The sequence below is a fragment of the Sinohyriopsis cumingii genome, chromosome 17, assembly GCF_028554795.1.
Source record: "Sinohyriopsis cumingii isolate HCF-2022 chromosome 17, ASM2855479v2, whole genome shotgun sequence".
NCBI lineage: Eukaryota > Metazoa > Mollusca > Bivalvia > Unionida > Unionidae > Sinohyriopsis > Sinohyriopsis cumingii.
The window spans coordinates 105,099,849-105,117,311 of record NC_142977.1 but is presented as its reverse complement, the minus strand read 5'-3'; the positions used below and the strand labels follow the sequence as shown (position 1 = coordinate 105,117,311).

General features: G+C 35.7%; 1 protein-coding gene across 3 annotated transcripts in view; it reads left to right on the top strand.

Annotated features, from left to right (window-relative positions):
* The first annotated feature begins 8,006 nt into the window (after positions 1-8,006).
* The window catches only part of LOC149779606 (uncharacterized), a 43,756-nt gene continuing 34,299 nt past the window's right edge, over positions 8,007-17,463 (top strand). Inside the window, exon 1 of one of the 3 annotated variants that reach the window (XM_089940378.1) lies at positions 8,007-8,132. In XM_089940378.1, the coding sequence (XP_089796504.1) occupies positions 8,046-8,132 (87 nt within the window). In that variant the 5' untranslated portion in view covers positions 8,007-8,045. Of the gene's footprint in view, positions 8,133-17,056; positions 17,184-17,211; positions 17,230-17,463 lie in introns of those variants that run through there. The other 2 variants (XM_089940383.1, XM_089940377.1) reach the window with 2 other exon arrangements.

Below are 17,463 nucleotides of genomic sequence, written 5' to 3'. Positions count from 1 at the left end.
TTGTCTCTTGTTGTTTATCAAAATATTTTACAGGCTTCTGTTAATTGCTGATCCAGCATATACTTGTGTGAATAAATCATTTTCCTTCCACATTAATCATCATTTGTCAATTGCTAGATATAAATATTTCTGTGGATCAGTTTCTTTATCTTTTTTTGCAGAGTATCAAGACTCTTTTATAATCGTTCTTGGTGATTTTAGTATTACAGTTTGTTATGGTCTTACTAGCAGCTCTATCAATCATTCTTTTGTGGTATAATCATAATGAAATGGAAGTCCATTTCTGTACTGGCCTAATACGTAATTAGCCATTAACTGAGAAATTTCTGTATAATACTGGAAACAAATTCTCTCCAAATCATTATTTTGGTTTCCACTATCCCTTTGAATGCTTTCACCAGAATAACCATGGAAAAGAGCATATCAATTCATCAGACAATGATCTGTCAGTTTCAGCAAATCTAGTCGAATTCAGAATTTCTTTGAGTATACAGTAAAGTGAATAGCTTCTGTACCAGTATTCTGTGCATTAGCTTCTGTACCAGTATGCTGTGCATTAGCTTCTGTACCAGTATGTTGTGCATTAGCTTCTGTTCCAGAATGCTGTGCATTAGCCTCTGTACCAGTATGTTGTGCATTAGCTTCTGTACCAGTATGCTGTGCATTAGCTTCTGTTCCAGTATGCTGTGCATTAGCTTCTGTTCTAGTATGCTGTACATTAGTGTCTGTACCAGTATGCTGTGCATTAGCTTCTGTTCCAGTATGATGTGCATTAGCTTCTGTACCAGTATGCTGTGCATTAGCTTCTGTACCAGTATGCTGTGCATTAGCTTCTCCTAATCTGCACTTATTCAGTTTTGGGTTCATTATACCTTGTTCTATTTTATTGTTCTCCACAAAGTGTTCATATATCATAAAACAATGTTGTAATCATTCATTTAAAAAATATCGTCACAAATGAAAAACAAGGTTGTTTTCTTAATGAACATTCTTCCAAGACTGATTACAACATAATTGTTTTGCATCACCATTAACCTTTACTTTGAAAAAAGAAAAAAATACCTGGCAGAAATGAAACGTGTTCCTAACTGAAGTCACGTAACTTGAAAGTGGCTCTGGTTTTATGCTACTTGGGGTGTGTGTAATATTTTGATGTATTGCGTTAATACGCTTAAACCATGCGTTTTTTCTTTGTGGGGAGTTAGATGTACAGGCCACATCCTCCGTGACTTATCTGCGGCATTTCACAAAATTAACCACGATATATTAATTCACCATGTACAGCACGTATTTGTCATTTTCGATACAGCCTTACTATGGATAAAATCGTAGTGGAAAGCACACCGATTTTGTCCGTAAATGGAAAACATTTCAGTACAGTTGGTATATGTTTTGGTGTTATTGGAACTGTTCCTTTCATTCTGTACGCTCGACTCCTTTCAAGTCTTATAGATTGTCATCAGTTATCACACCAGTTGTATGCTGATGACACCCAAATGTACAAATCTATTCATCTATCTGAAATTGATTTGGTGTCATGGATGACAGGTAACGAGCTGGAAATGAATGGTGATAAAACTGACGCCAACCCGATCATCACACAAAGACTGTACTCATTCCTCTCCTACACCACAAACAATAGGCATAAACAATACCAAAAAATTAATTCACACAATACCTAGCTTTCAGTTGTTCTCAACAGCACTCTCGTTACACCAACTTGTGATGAATATATGCAAGGTTACATATCTGGAGGTGAGATGCATCAGTTCCTGACGCGATTTTCAAGATGCCACTAAAGCACTTCTGTGTTCCTTAGTACTTCCTAGACTTGACTATTATAATTCTCTTCCTTCTGGTTCATCTTAATATCTACTAAATAAACTTTAAATGTACAAGACACAGCTCCTCGGATCGTCCTTAGAGTACCAAAAAGTGACCACTCTTTTCCTTGCTCTGTACCCTCTACTGGCTACCCATTCGCTTCAGAATCAAACATAAAATATATTCACTATTCTACTTTAGCCAACATCCAGTCCAAAAGACCTATCTGATCTCATTCATGTCTACACGCCTTCTAGACATTTACGCGCCTCTTCTGACACTCATATTCAAAGTATTCCAACTATCAAAACTAAGACCTAGGGACAACATTCTTTTACGTGCCTGCACCTGGAATGATTTGCCTCTTGAATGCAGACACACTGATACTGATCGCATTCGAGAGTGTCCAAAACACGCACCTATTTAGACTGCAAGAACACATTTAAGCCGTAACAATGTTTCCTTAAGTATATTTTTTTAGTTTGCTTTTGCTTGTTATATCTGGTTGTTTGTTTTTGTAATCTTGTGTACGTACATGTCCTTGGGTGTTAACTAAAATTGTAAAGTGCTTATATCTTTTAAAGATTATGTGCTGCAATAAGCCATTATTATTATTATTATTATTATTATGCTGCCATCCAATTTATTTACCTAAATTTATTGATACTTTTATTTTAAAGATATTTATAACCAATATAAAATTAGCTCCTATTACAACAGCAATAACATTCCTAGGTTTCTGGGGGTTTTTTGCTCAGAAGATTGGTAAAAAAATTACTAATTTTGGGTTGCCTAGGTAATGCAAAAGTGTCACTATTATCTTGAGTATTAGAAAAATATAAGCATGATTATTTAAATGCTAAATCAAACTGTGCTTTCCTAATTTTCATTGATGTGATCGAGTATCTTTTTTCTGTGTTTTCGTACTTTTTCTGCAATTCCTAAGTTGTACTATCGTGTACGTCTGTTTTACCTTTAGATTCATAAGAATCCAATAAGAAATAGAAAAGGGCATATAAAATTTCCTGTGAATGCTAAAGGTTATTACTGCCACTAAGCCATAGTGATAGTAGAAACAAATTGTAGTCACCAAACCATATTGTAACGTGATATAACTATGATTACTATTTACAACTTCTCTAACTGAAAAAAATACTCTTTTTTTCAAGACAATATGTTTTTTATTCTTTCATTGTATAATTTTATAATACTTAAACTCCTGGTGGTACAATTTCTTCTTCAATTTCTTTGTTTTCTTTCTTTTTTGTTGTCCTTACTGTGTAAGGATAATTTTTATTGTTTACCAATAGTCCAATATGAATTTGACAATTATATGTAACTTGAATGTTTAGGTTTATTTTTAAAAAATAACATAAATAAGATTTTTTAAATATTTTAACAATGGTCGGAGTAACCTATTCTGTGTAACTTGCATTAATCAAAATGTGACGGAATATAGTCAAAATCATCAGTCGTATCTACTGTTTGAGGTGTAAAGTGTGACTTGTATCTGGCAAAATGTGACGAGCATAGTCAAAATCATCAGTCGTATCTATTGTTTGAGGTGTAATGTGTGACTTGAATTTAGCAAAACGTGACGGATCATAGTCAAAGTCATCAGCCGTATCTATTGAGATGTAATGCGTGACTTGAATTTAGCAAAATGTGACGGATCATAGTCAAAGTCATCAGTCGTATCTATTATTTGAGATGTAATGTGTGACTTGAAGTTGGCAAAATGTGACGGGTCATAGTCAAAGTAAACAGCAGTATCTATTGTTTGAGGTGTAATGTGTGACTTGAATTTAGCAAAATGTGACGGATCATAGTCAAAGTCATCAGTCGTATCTATTGTTTGAGATGTAATGTGTGACTTGAATTTAGCAAAATGTGACGGATCATAGTCAAAGTCACCAGTCGTATCTATTATTTCAGATGTAATGTGTGACTTGAATTTAGCAAAATGTGACGGATCATAGTCAAAGTCATCAGCCGTATCTATTGTTTGAGGTGTAATGTGACTTGAATTTAGCAAAATGTGACGGATCATAGTCAAAGTCATCAGCCGTATCTATTGTTTGAGGTGTAATGTGTGACTTGAATTTAGCAAAATGTGACGGATCATAGTCAAAGTCATCAGTCGTATCTATTGTTTGAGATGTAATGTGTGACTTGAATTTAGCAAAATGTGACGGATCATAGTCAAAGTCACCAGTCGTATCTATTATTTCAGATGTAATGTGTGACTTGAATTTAGCAAAATGTGACGGATCATAGTCAAAGTCATCAGCCGTATCTATTGTTTGAGGTGTAATGTGACTTGAATTTAGCAAAATGTGACGGATCATAGTCAAAGTCATCAGCCGTATCTATTGTTTGAGGTGTAATGTGTGACTTGAATTTAGCAAAATGTGACGGATCATAGTCAAAGTCACCAGTCGTATCTATTATTTCAGATGTAATGCGTGACTTGAATTTAGCAAAATGTGACGGATCATAGTCAAAGTCATCAGTCGTATCTATTATTTGAGATGTAATGTGTGACTTGAAGTTGGCAAAATGTGACGGGTCATAGTCAAAGTAAACAGCAGTATCTATTGTTTGAGGTGTAATGTGTGACTTGAATTTAGCAAAATGTGACGGATCATAGTCAAAGTCATCAGTCGTATCTATTGTTTGAGATGTAATGTGTGACTTGAATTTAGCAAAATGTGACGGATCATAGTCAAAGTCACCAGTCGTATCTATTATTTCAGATGTAATGTGTGACTTGAATTTAGCAAAATGTGACGGATCATAGTCAAAGTCATCAGCCGTATCTATTGTTTGAGGTGTAATGTGACTTGAATTTAGCAAAATGTGACGGATCATAGTCAAAGTCATCAGCCGTATCTATTGTTTGAGGTGTAATGTGTGACTTGAATTTAGCAAAATGTGACGGATCATAGTCAAAGTCACCAGTCGTATCTATTATTTCAGATGTAATGTGTGACTTGAATTTAGCAAAATGTGACGGATCATAGTCAAAGTCATCAGCCGTATCTATTGTTTGAGGTGTAATGTGTGACTTGAATTTAGCAAAATGTGACGGATCATAGTCAAAGTCACCAGTCGTATCTATTATTTCAGATGTGATGTGTGACTTGAATTTAGCAAAATGTGACGGATCATAGTTAAAGTCATCAGCCGTATCTATTGTTTGAGGTGTAATGCATGTATTAAATATATTAACTAAAGTTCTATAAACTATTACGTAAATTTTATAAACATATGAATTGTAAGTTGTTGCAGCAAAACTAATGCATTCTCTCATAAAACGCAAATCAAAATGCAATATACTTCAAGGTTTTTGATCATAAAATTTATTTGACCTTTATTATGGTCACACATTTGTTCACTTTGCAGTCTCATCCTGTCTTTAATCTCATCAGTGTTGTATTTATTTCAATACTCATTATTCTCATTTATGTGTTTAATTCAGTTTTGACTTTCTCTATGTCTTCTTCTAAACCAATTCTTGTACTCGATGCTAAAATATCTTCATATGTTTCTTTAAGTCTTTTCTTATGTTCGTTTCTTTTTGCTAATTCCTTTACCATATAATCTTTCTCTATGTATTTTAAAGCGGAATCACTAGGAGCCCTTAAATATATTTGCTGAGGAATGATGCTATTTCCGTTATAAAAAAATCTTTAAAAAATAAAAATAAATAAATAATGAAATGGCAAATTAATTGTCATAACTTTAATCCTAATCTGTAATGAGTAAATTTGAATTTTCTTGGCAATATGAGATATCTATAATATCGTATAACTAAAGTTAGAGTAGTTTAAATTTTTCTTAATTCAAATTCTTTATTCCTATTTATTCTAAAAGAATTATTTGTGTCAATTTCCATTATTACATACCTTTATTTTGAATCGAGAGATAGCTGATTTAAGTTGTTAAAAACTAAATACAAATCTGAGTCATTTTAATAACTATTTAAAATAAGCGACACAAATTATTAGAATCGCTGACCGGTTCCATTTTATTGCTTCTTTAGAGTCAGGAAAACGCTGCTGCAATGAACCATTTTCTATTTTGATCAGGAGTCATCTACAAAAACTGAATAAAACAAAACGATGAACTTCTGTCTGTGCAAAATAAAATATAAAAAAACTAAGAAGCTACAGAAGGTAAAATCGTTTTGTAGTGTCTAATTCATTGGATTTGTTCCCATAGGTTGGTGGTTCCCTTGCTGTTATTATCCCAGATGGTCCAGGAGTTTGGCTTGAGTGTCTAGTTTCTTTCCTAATGTTTTGATTTATTGTTGTTTGCTTGATTTCCTGTTGTTGGTTTGTTTGCATGCTTCTAGAATTGGTTATTTCATTTTTGGTGAATTTTGGGGTGCTGGTTATGGTTATGTGGTCTAATTGTGGGGAGTTTAAGGTATGTAGGTTACTGTCAAATTCATTTGTTAGGTTTGGAATAGTGGTATAATGAGGTTTGTTATGAGGAAGTTTGAAGTAGCGCTTTGACTGAAAATATTCAGAAGTTTCATACTCGTTTTCACAGGTCTCTTGGTCCTTGTTACAGCCATTAATGAACTGATGCAGAGCTGGATGGAAATATACATATATTTACTAATAAAATTTACATTAAAAAAAAACAACTTGAACAACATAACGTACTATAATGCATAACTGGATTTAACATCTTATATCAGAAATAACATAACATCAGCTTGACAAAAAACAAGTTTTTGGCAGTCACGTGTTGGTCCTTTCCTTTACTAACGTGCTCACTAGATTTATGTGCTGAAGTAAACAGATACAGCATGCCGTAACTGTTAAACTATACTGCCACATGCTACTCGGTTAACACAAAGTAGCTATATCGCTTTACTGAACATGTATTGAAGCCTAAATTAAAGCCTGTAGTTCTGTGACAAATCAGTCTGTACGCTGTTGTTGTTGTTGTTGTAGGGTTTAATGCCATTTTTCAGCACACGATAGGCTGTACATGGCGGCCAGTATTAATGGTGGAGGAAGAACCCGGGGAAACCCCCAGAAAGAACCACCGACCCACGAGAAGCTACTGGCAAGCTTTCTCACATACCCACAATGGCTGAATCCGAGACTCGAACCCACACAGACAGAGGTGAGATGGCAGTGATCCGTAACGGAGAGCGCTTTAGACCACTCGGCCACTCGGGGCCCCAGTCTGTACGCTTGTGAAGTGGATTTATGTTCAAAAGTTTAACCAGTCTAAAAAGTATACGAAATACTTATTATTATTATGTTGTTGTTGTTGTGGGGTTTAACGCCATTTTTCAGCACACGATATACATGGCGGCCAGTATTAATGGTGAAGGAAGAACCCGGGAAAACCCCCAGAAAGAACCACCGACCCACGAGAAGCTACTGGCAGGCTTTCTCACATACCCACATTGGCCGAATCTGAGACTCGAAACCACGCAGACAGAGGTGAGATGGCAGTGATCCGTAACGGAGATCGCTTTAGACCACTCGGCCACTCGGGGCCCCACTTATTATGTGGAACCTGCAAAAAGTATAATGTACGGTGCGTACAAAGCATCAGTTAACTGTGCAGGTATTATCTGCTTTGCGGAAAAGGTATTAATATGAGTTAAAATAGGCAATTTAATATTGCATTTTACGCACAACAGATCACGGCATTGAGATTGTATTGAGCTATTGCATTGTACTTATCTTGTTGCATAAAGACTAAGCAAGATACATTCTTGCGTACATGCATATAGCAAGCAGCGCTATGTCATGTAATGTGGGACTGCCAAAATGGTCTTCCAGTCAACATGGTCTCGTGATTGAAAGTCGTATTACATGCATACCTGTAACTTGATGGCTATCATATTTCCCAAGTTGAAAGTCCAATAATGGTCGATACTATTTATAGCGAATGAAATTCATAAACACTCCTGAACCACATACTATGAAAGGACTTTTTTGGGCGTTTACATGTAATTATTTTCCTCTCATTTTTAACAGCTTGTAGTTATTTAAATATTAATACGCCGAAGTTGATATCTTCCGGTATTATCAGTCCTTCGTTCTGAATGCCCATGGGTAGATAAATGAAATGTACTGGACATTAGCTTATTACCCTAAATAAACATTATGTGTATGCACGATTGGAACATATATTGAATTTGTTTGTAAAAATGAGAACTATTCTAGTTGCGGTATGTGTTTCCACATATGTGTGAAAAGGCACTTCCAGAAAAGCAAGAGTGCGATTTAAATTTAAGAAAAAGACAAAATTTTGCAAAATTACAAACTAATCAGGTAAGATATTCGAGTAGCTGCATACTTTGGAAGGAGATACATCATTGGTTTTCCGTTGGATGTTACGATCCCGAGTATTCGTGAATGTTAAGCTAAGTATAACATTACGAGCTTATTGACATTGAGTATGACTGGTATACATGTATTGTATATACCTACATGCTTTTCTGCAGTGGATTATACGGTGTGTCGAATAGGCCACGTGAAAGGAAAGAGTTGACGCTTTTTTTAAATAATAAAATTAGTTATACATTAGTAGTGATTTAGTGACATTTTTCGGTATTTGTGATACATAGGTTTGGACACTGTTTTGTGCGTTACATTTGACTACTTGGTAAATTAGTTTTTATCGTTGTACATTGTTGTCATTCGCAAAGACATGGGATTATGAGGCAGTTCCTTTGAGAATATTAAAACATTGATAAAGTTTTTTTTTTATTACTCATTGTGGCCTTCCCAAATCTGTCCAATCGGGTCAAGGGTACAATTTTTAGGTCTGGAACATTCCAGTCTATTATGCTTGAATTTGGCATTCAGCAATTCAAGTCAAAAGTGAAATTACGGTTTGACAGAACTTTAATGGAGAGAATTTTTGAGTTTGGTTATTATGGAGTTCTGTCTCTCTTGCTCATTCTTCAAATTTTTCTTCAGCTTAGATATTACGGCCCTTACAAAGTTAGGAAGAAAATGAATGAGTTAAATAATAATATTAGGGCTACTGTGACCTAAATAAATTATAGGAGTACCAGTATATTGAAAGAGATAGCCAGGTTAAACATGCAATTAATTTAGTTGTACCTGTCCCACTCAGTGAAGATTTTAGAGAAGGAATATCATCGGATTCTACTGATACTTCAGAAATTATGAAAGATCTGAACCAGAAACTTTCACAGTAGTAAGAGCAAGAAAGAAATGAACTTAAACAGTTATTATTTGGTTGTGGGTACTTGTTTCCAGATGTTCCTGCAAGAAACAACAAAATTTTCCATGACGTTGAGATTGTAAATTACAAACCTGGGAAACAACACCCGTACAGGATGAACCCTCTCAAACAGGAATACTTGAAAAAAGAAATTGAGCATTTGCTGGAGAATGATTTTATAGAGCCCAATAAAAGTGACTGGAGTTTACTAATGCATACTTCTTCCAAAACCAGATAAAACTTTCCGCATGTGTACTGATTGTAGGAAGGTGAATAGTGTGACAAAAACAGATTCATTCCCATTACCAAGAATCGATGACTGTATTGATAAGATGGGGAATGCCAAGTATGTCACCAAGTTTGACCTTCTGAAAGGATTTTGGCAAATTCCACTAACGGAAAGAGCAAAGGAAATTTCGGCATTCATGATTCCAGATGGACTTTACCAATATAACGTAATGCCGTTTTGAATGAAAGGGTCGCCAAGTACATTTCAACGCCTCATGAATATGATTACCTCTGGTCTAGACAATTGTGATGCTAACATCGATGATGTCATAGTCTACAACGACACCATGAAAGAACATTTAGCAACCATTCGGAAATTCTTTGACAGACTAACAGATGCATGTTTGATAATTAATTTATCTAAAAGTGAGTTCTGCCGTGCTAGTGTAACTCTTCTAGGACATATCTTGGGACATGGACAAGTTAAACCTATAGATGTGAAGGTCAAGGTTATCTCTGATTTTCCCATGCCTGTAAATAAAAAGCAACTGATGCGATTTTTAGGTATGGCCGGATATTATCAAAAATTTTGTTCCAATTTTTTTCTATACTTGCTGAACCACTGACCAATTTATTGAGTAAGAAAAATAAGTTCCTTTGGACTGAAAAATGTCAGGATCCGTTTTACAAGTTGAAAGCCATACTTATAAACGCACCAGTTCTTACAGCTCCAAATTTCAACCAATCATTTAAATTGTCTGTTGATGCAAGTGATGTTGGGGTTGGAGCAGTTTTGATTCAAGAAGATGAAAATGGTATTGATTATCCAGTGTGCTATTTTTCTAAGAAATTAAATAAGCACCAAAGAAATTATTCAACAATCAAGAAGGAATGTTTGGCTTTGATATTGGCATAACAACATTTTGAAGTTTACCTTAATTCAGCTCCTTCTTCGGTTATTGTGTCTAGTGACCACAACCCTCTTACTTTCATCGGCAAGATCAAAAATAAAAATCAAAGACTCCTATTGTGGAGTTTGTTGTTACAGGAATATAATTTTGACATCAGGCACATCAAGGGAAAATATAATTTAATAGCAGACGGACTTTCCCGTGTATAACAATGTATTATTTTATATACACTGTGTGTAATTTATATGACCTTTTTTAACCTCATGTATAATTAGTCTGTGGTAAAAAAAAGAAGCTTTGTCATATAAATCTTTCTTTTCTTTATGGGGGAAGTGTTACGTATATTTGATTTAATTTATATCTGATTTAATTTGTGCTTGATTTGATTTGACTGTTTGTTGGTTCGGGAATCTTTATTTTCTTTACATGTCAATGTAATGTAATTTTGTTTACAAGTAATTTGATATTTTCTAGAAATTTCAGTTTGACCTGAATCTTTCCATAAATACCTAATAATAGAAACACTTGTTTCCATTTTTGACTTAGTTACTGGCCTTGATTGAGGGTCAAATAAACAACTTTTTCTCGGAGTAAAATGATTGGTTCTTATCAAGGACATACAGGGGCTACGTGATTTTTATATGTAAACATGATCACGTGATCCTTTATTTGGGCATTTCCAAAATTGCGAAATACTTAGTATTAATAGTGACGTTTATAGAGAGGTCTCATAGTTTGGGGCTTTAAAACACTTGATGTCAAGTTTTCTTCTGTTGAGACCAGTATTTAACTTTTGAGTTTTTGAGTTATTTGTTAATTTTTCTTCAGATTATTTGGACTCTGAAAGATTAATTCGTTTCTCTGGAAATATTATTGTATTCATACAGAATTTTTGAACAAGGACATTTCTTGAAAATTTTATTTGGATTTCCAAAACCGGAGGATTAATTATTGTGTTTCTACAAGGAACTGTAGACTTCAGCACATTACAGGTTACATCATACGTCATCGCCTTCCATCTTGGATTCTTCGTCGTGACCCGAACATGGAATCATTAGAACATTTCAATATTAGCACTTCAAAAATTTTATTCGTGGAGTATTCTTGGATTATTTTTTGGATTTGATTCTGGAAACCGTAAGTTCATATATTTTCATTTTTACAGATTTTATTCAGGGAAATAAATTATTCGTTATATTTTTCAAAGCTTTTTCAGTTTTTATGTTACTGTTTATTCGAGCCTAAACACGCAACATAAGAATTGGGGTTACAATTGAGTGAGAGCCTGGAGCTGACCTTAGGTGACCTGTAACTGTCAGACCATTTGTAGCAACATAATGTTAATACCGTATATTACCACAACTCCCCCTAAAAATGAGTTTTGTGCTTTTCTTTTAAATTTATATATTATTTTCTCCTTTTGTTTTAAATAATTTGTAAACATATTCAAACTTGACAAAGTTCTAATTCGCACATGAATATATATTTCAAAGAGTTTCTGGTGAGTTGGAAAAGTTCTACTAATTGTAGTTAAAATTAGGTTCTAACCCTATGACATTCAAAATCATTCTTACACTCGTGAAAACAAGTACATTGTGATCTATTGGCACTGCCACTAAAATCTATAGTCAATAGTCCTAATAATTTGTTCTTCAATCCAGTTGTTATCACTGCATATAAACTGATGTGATATAACAGATGTATTATTATTATACCCTTGACCACTTCCAGTTTTTAATATTCACAAGACACAATATAATTCAGAAAATTTATCAAGTTCACATAACACAATCTCTGAATCTTGCAGGCTTATTTATTAGACGTCCACTCTTTGTTCGAGTCTCTCCTGTCTGTTTTGGCTCGTTGATGACTAATGGCATTTTGTCATTCAGTTCTGTGACCTCCTTGTTAGTATCTTCGTATGTATCATATATATATATTTGGTAATGTCCCTTGTTTGTAACACGTCTTCGGTTTCACCTGTATATAGCACCATCATGGGTGTAGTGATGCTACTGGTGGTGGTTTTGTGAGGTTGTACCTTCTTACAAGGTGTCCGCTTTATTTGGCTATCGTTATCTAGATAGAGGGTGAACGCTCTCGGTATTGTTGCCCGGATCGAGTAAATATTTTTAAAAAAGTGTGAAATTATAGATGGAATAAATAGAGATCTGAGCAGATATATAGAACAGTGTGTGATGTGTGTGATTCTGATTTTTAACGTAGCTGTAACACTTTTGCAATCATATCGCTATAATGTCTGCAGTGTGGCAGTTTATAGTGTTGTCTAGTACTGGGGCATCATGCTGCAGACATGTAGCATGATGTCCCACCCATTTACATTATCCTGACACCAGGTCGACCAGTCCTAACACTAACCTCTTAATGCTGAGCGCCAAGCGAGGCAGCTGTTAGTACCATTTTATAAGTTTTTGGTATGACTCGGCCGGGGATCGAATCCACTACCTCCCGCATCTGAGGCGGACGCTCTAACCACTAGGCCACCAGAGCGGTATATAGAGAATATAATGACACGAGCCCCCCGTACATGGAAAAACAATTTTTTTAATCAATTACATAAATAACCGGGATAATAGATTACATTATAAAGATACACTTCTTTTTGGAATAAATCTCTCACCGAATTTCAAACACAAATTTATCTAAATAGCTGATCTGTTTTAAATGATAGAATTAGTTCATCATATAATCGAGTGAACGATCGAAGTCATTGCCTTGTACAACTTCATAACCTGCTTATTCCGGTCCACTCCAACTTCACTATGGTGGTTCCTCTAGGTCCTTTCGCTTTTCTCCCTTTGCCAACCTCCGTACTGTCTCGCCTCTTTTCGGCGCTCAAACTTTGTGCGGTAGGAGGATAGGTAAGTACGTAAATACTTGGATAAGTAGGTAGGTGGATACGTCTGTGAACACTTCAGTGGATACGTCAGTGGAGCTATTTCCCCCTTTCAAAATAAACAGAAGCAATCCTAATATTATGACAGTTTTCCTACTAGGAACAGATCATGACACCCCTCTCGTTATGTCAGATATCGTTCTATCGGACTTCAAACAGAACCAAAGGCTATCTGGTCAAGCTAAACATGGTAGACCATAAACAAAGCTAGTTTCATAAGATTAATGTACTTCCTAATTGCTATTCCCTCCGGACTCATTAACATCACACGAGACATAACAGTTCCGTTCGCGTCTCAATTACAGAAATCAATGAATGAAATTCATTATATGCCTTAACTAGGTTATTTTCAGCGAATACACACATTCGCGTATTTATTATACATGAAATCATCTAAGATCGGTGAATTCAAACGGATTCTCGTAACTCATATCAACTAAAGTAATGCATACAATTCTTAGATTCCTATAACCATCAAGACGACAAATTCAAACAATTCGTCAAACTTATATAAAGAAGATCATTGTACGAATTGAGATAGATGAACTCAACACAGCTATACTCGTATAGAAAATATTGGTCATGGATTTAAACAAATAAATTCATGCAAATATAAACAATTCAACTCAAGCAAATAATTATATTGGTATTAACGAATTACATGAAAGTGACGCAAATACCTTGTGCTTTCAAGCTTTGTTCGCTTCTACCGCCGAATTTTGTCCGTTGACTTTCCTGACATCCGGTCTCTTTGACCAATGTTTTACGAGAGAATTTCTTCCAAATTCAGTCTCGGAGTCCTTGATATTTTCACTCTTTCGGGAAAATTGAAGACTGACGAGAATTTTTTCGATGAAGGCAATTTAACCCCAAAAAATTTCTTGTGGGAACACGCCCTTTATTCAGCGTAACCAATCAGATTAAATATAGTTAACGCCTTTTATAACTAGGCGTCCAATATATAGAATTCCGAAGAACAGATCTGGATAAAACTCAGCTTCTGACAGTTCCGATATAAAATCGAAGTTAACCTTCCCTTTTCTAGACTCTCCCGACACAGACATTGGAAATCATTGTAGTATATCGATTTAACAAGCACCTGTCCCCATAAATCTACTTAATTGTTTTCTGGCCCACATTAATGTGTTCTTCATAGATCGACAGAAATTTGCATCCTTACACTGGGTTTTCATATCATACGACGTTGGAATGCTACTTTTCTGGCGACAACATCTGGTTCCCAAAGATTTGGTCTTCTGATTCTAACTTTGTCTCCAGAAGTCAGATTTTGGAAGCTCTTTAACTATTCTGTCATAATGTGTCTTTTGCTGATTTTTCTTTTCACTCACTTTCCACTTTAGGTTTCTTTCTTTTATAACTTGCGGATGTAGCTGTATGTTGGTAACAGGTAAAGTCGATCGAAGTCTTCGGCTCATCCTATATTATCATTATTTCGATACTCCTATATCAATAAATATGGATCTTTTCCATCTCTCTTTGCCTTATTAAGAATTCCTTTGACAGTTTGAATGGTTCTTTCTGCTAAACCAATTGACTTTGGATGCTTGTGACTTGGCGTAGTGTGTTTGAATCCCCAAGGTTTTTTGCAAACTGACCATATTCTTTTGAGGAGAACTGTGGTCCATTACCACTCCTTGCTTCTCATGGTATTCCATGTCTTGCAAAAACTGACTGTGTGTGTGATTACTGTGCTTGCGAGTGTATTTTTTAACTTGGCAACTTCAAAATATCTGGAACAATAGTCTACTAAGAAGATATAGGTGTAATTATTCCACATACTAAATATGTTTCAACCAATTCCCATGGCGCAGCATTTGTGTAGACAACAATGATTCTTTTTGATTTTACTTTCTGTATTCCTGGCAAGTAGAACCATTCGATACTGTGTCTGCAATATGTGCATTCATTCCAGGCCAATACATAATGTCTCCTGCTCTTTGCTTTGTCTTTTCAATACCCATATGACTTTTGTGCAACTCTTTTAGCATTTCTTTCTGAAGAGCATCTGGTATTACCGTCTTCTCTACTTTAAGAACTAATCCGTCCATTTATGAAAGTTCATCTCTGCAGTTTCAGAAATTTCTGATTCAAAAGGTACGAGATATTTATCATTTGACCATCCCGTTTGAATCATTTCTCGTAATTTGGTCATTTTATTATCACGTTTAGTTCCATTCTTTATTGCTTCTAACTGTGTATCTACAATCTGTATATTTGACATGATCAAGTCACACAGCACACACTTTCCATGTCCATCTCAGATGTGTTTCTCTTCGTTACAGTTCCTACAAAAGATGTTTTTCCTCTTCGCTTGAGTATTCTTGTATACCATGAACCCGTTTTGTCTTGCAGCATTTCAGAAAATGGTGCTGTTCTCGACACCTGTTACAAGTTTTTCCATAGGCTGGACACCTACTTTTGCATGTAATTTGCCACATTTACCACAGTTGAATAATCTGGAGTCGAATTTCATATATAACGTTTCCACTTTCTTTGGTTGTGCCATTTTCTTTTCTTTTTTCTTCATTTTCACACCATGAACTTCTGATGCAGCTGCTTCATTTTGCATACTTTGAATCTGCTTTTTGGATTCTTCGTCTACTCTGCAGATGGCAAGTGCTTTCTGTAATGTCAGTTGATCTCGTAAAAGTCTTTTTTGCATGTACTTTTTTAGAATTAGTCCCACAAACAATTCTATCTCCAATCATTTCATCCTGTAGATTTTCAAATTTGCAGTTCTTTGCAATCAATTTAAGTTCAGTTACATATTGGTAAATGGTTTCATTCTTTTGTTGGATTCTTGTATTGAATCTGTGCCTCCTCTCTGCTGTAATGTTCTGCTTCGGACTGCAATTATCCTGAAACTGTTTGATCAGTGGAACAATTTATTTAGCTGCATTGGCCTCAAATGTAAACGAGTTATTAATGTCTCTACCATCCTGACCAATAATAGATAGGAAAGCACTGAATTGTTCTTTGTCTTCTTTATCTGCAAGCGCAACATCTAAGTAGAACTGCGAAGTCTGCTTCCATCTCCTCCAACTTTCTGCCAAGTGTGTGTGTGCGTGTGATTTGGATTTTTAACGTAGCTTTAAAACTTTTTCAGTCATATCGCTACGATATCTGCAGTGTAGCAGTTTATAGTGATTTCTAGCCCTGGGGCATCATGCCGCAGTCATGTAGCATGATGTCCCACCCAGTCACATTATATTAACACCAGACCGACCAGTCCTAACACTAACCTCTTAATGCTGAGCGCCAAGCGAGACAGCTGTTAGTATCATTTTATAAGTCTTTGGTACGACTTGGCCGGGGATCGAACTCACGATCTCCCGCACCCGAGGCGGACGCTCTGACCACAAGGCCATAGGAGCGGTCAGATGGTGGGAATTAAAGTCCATTTCAGGTGGTTGATTGAGCTTTTCCATGATGTCACAATTGACACATTAACTTGTGTATCCAAATTTCAGTATTGTTATGGAGATACACTTCTTAATGTTATGAATGCAACTTCTTCCAAAATTGTCACTTCTGACACCATGTTATCTTTTGCTATATAACACAAAACATGGTTTGGTCTATCTAATTTCATGGCCAGAGGACAACTAACTGAAACAGTGAGAACACACCTACACTAGTTTCTCACGCGAATGTTATCATAATGCATATATGATTACAACTGAGTGAGAGCCTGGAGCTGACCTTAGGTGACCTGTAAATGTCAGACCATTTGTAGCAACAGAATGTTAATACCGTATGTTACCACACATTCGGCCTTGAATCCATTGCAAGGCATCTTCGCTAGTCAAGGTACCTATGTGTTAACCGTATCTATACCTTGGCAGATCGGGCAGATATTTTGATCTTTGTTTGTCTCATTAAACTAGGATGATGAAACCATTCAAGCTGCATCTGCGCTCCCAAGAACAACTGTGAATTGGGAGCAAGACTGGAGCCGCCGTTGTATCTGTGGTGCCAGGCATGGGAGATGTCACCATTAACTGGGTGCATCTGAAGTTCAAAAGAAGGAAAAAAAACGCAGCCCTTCTCAGGTCTAACCAGAACTCGAGAGAAGAGACTATTCAAGTTGCCAACTTGGTTAAGTGTGGAGGACTATAATCACTATTTACTCCTTTATTGATATTTGTGTTTGTGTTTGCATGAGTTCACGTTTGTTTGTGCGTTTGTGTGCGCGTATTTGTGTATGCGTCGGGTACGTTTGTGCGGATAGTGTATTTGTTGTTGTTGTGGGGTATAACGTCATTTTTCAGCACAAGATATACATGGCGGCCAGTATTAATGGTGGAGGAAGAACCCGGGAAGAACCACCGA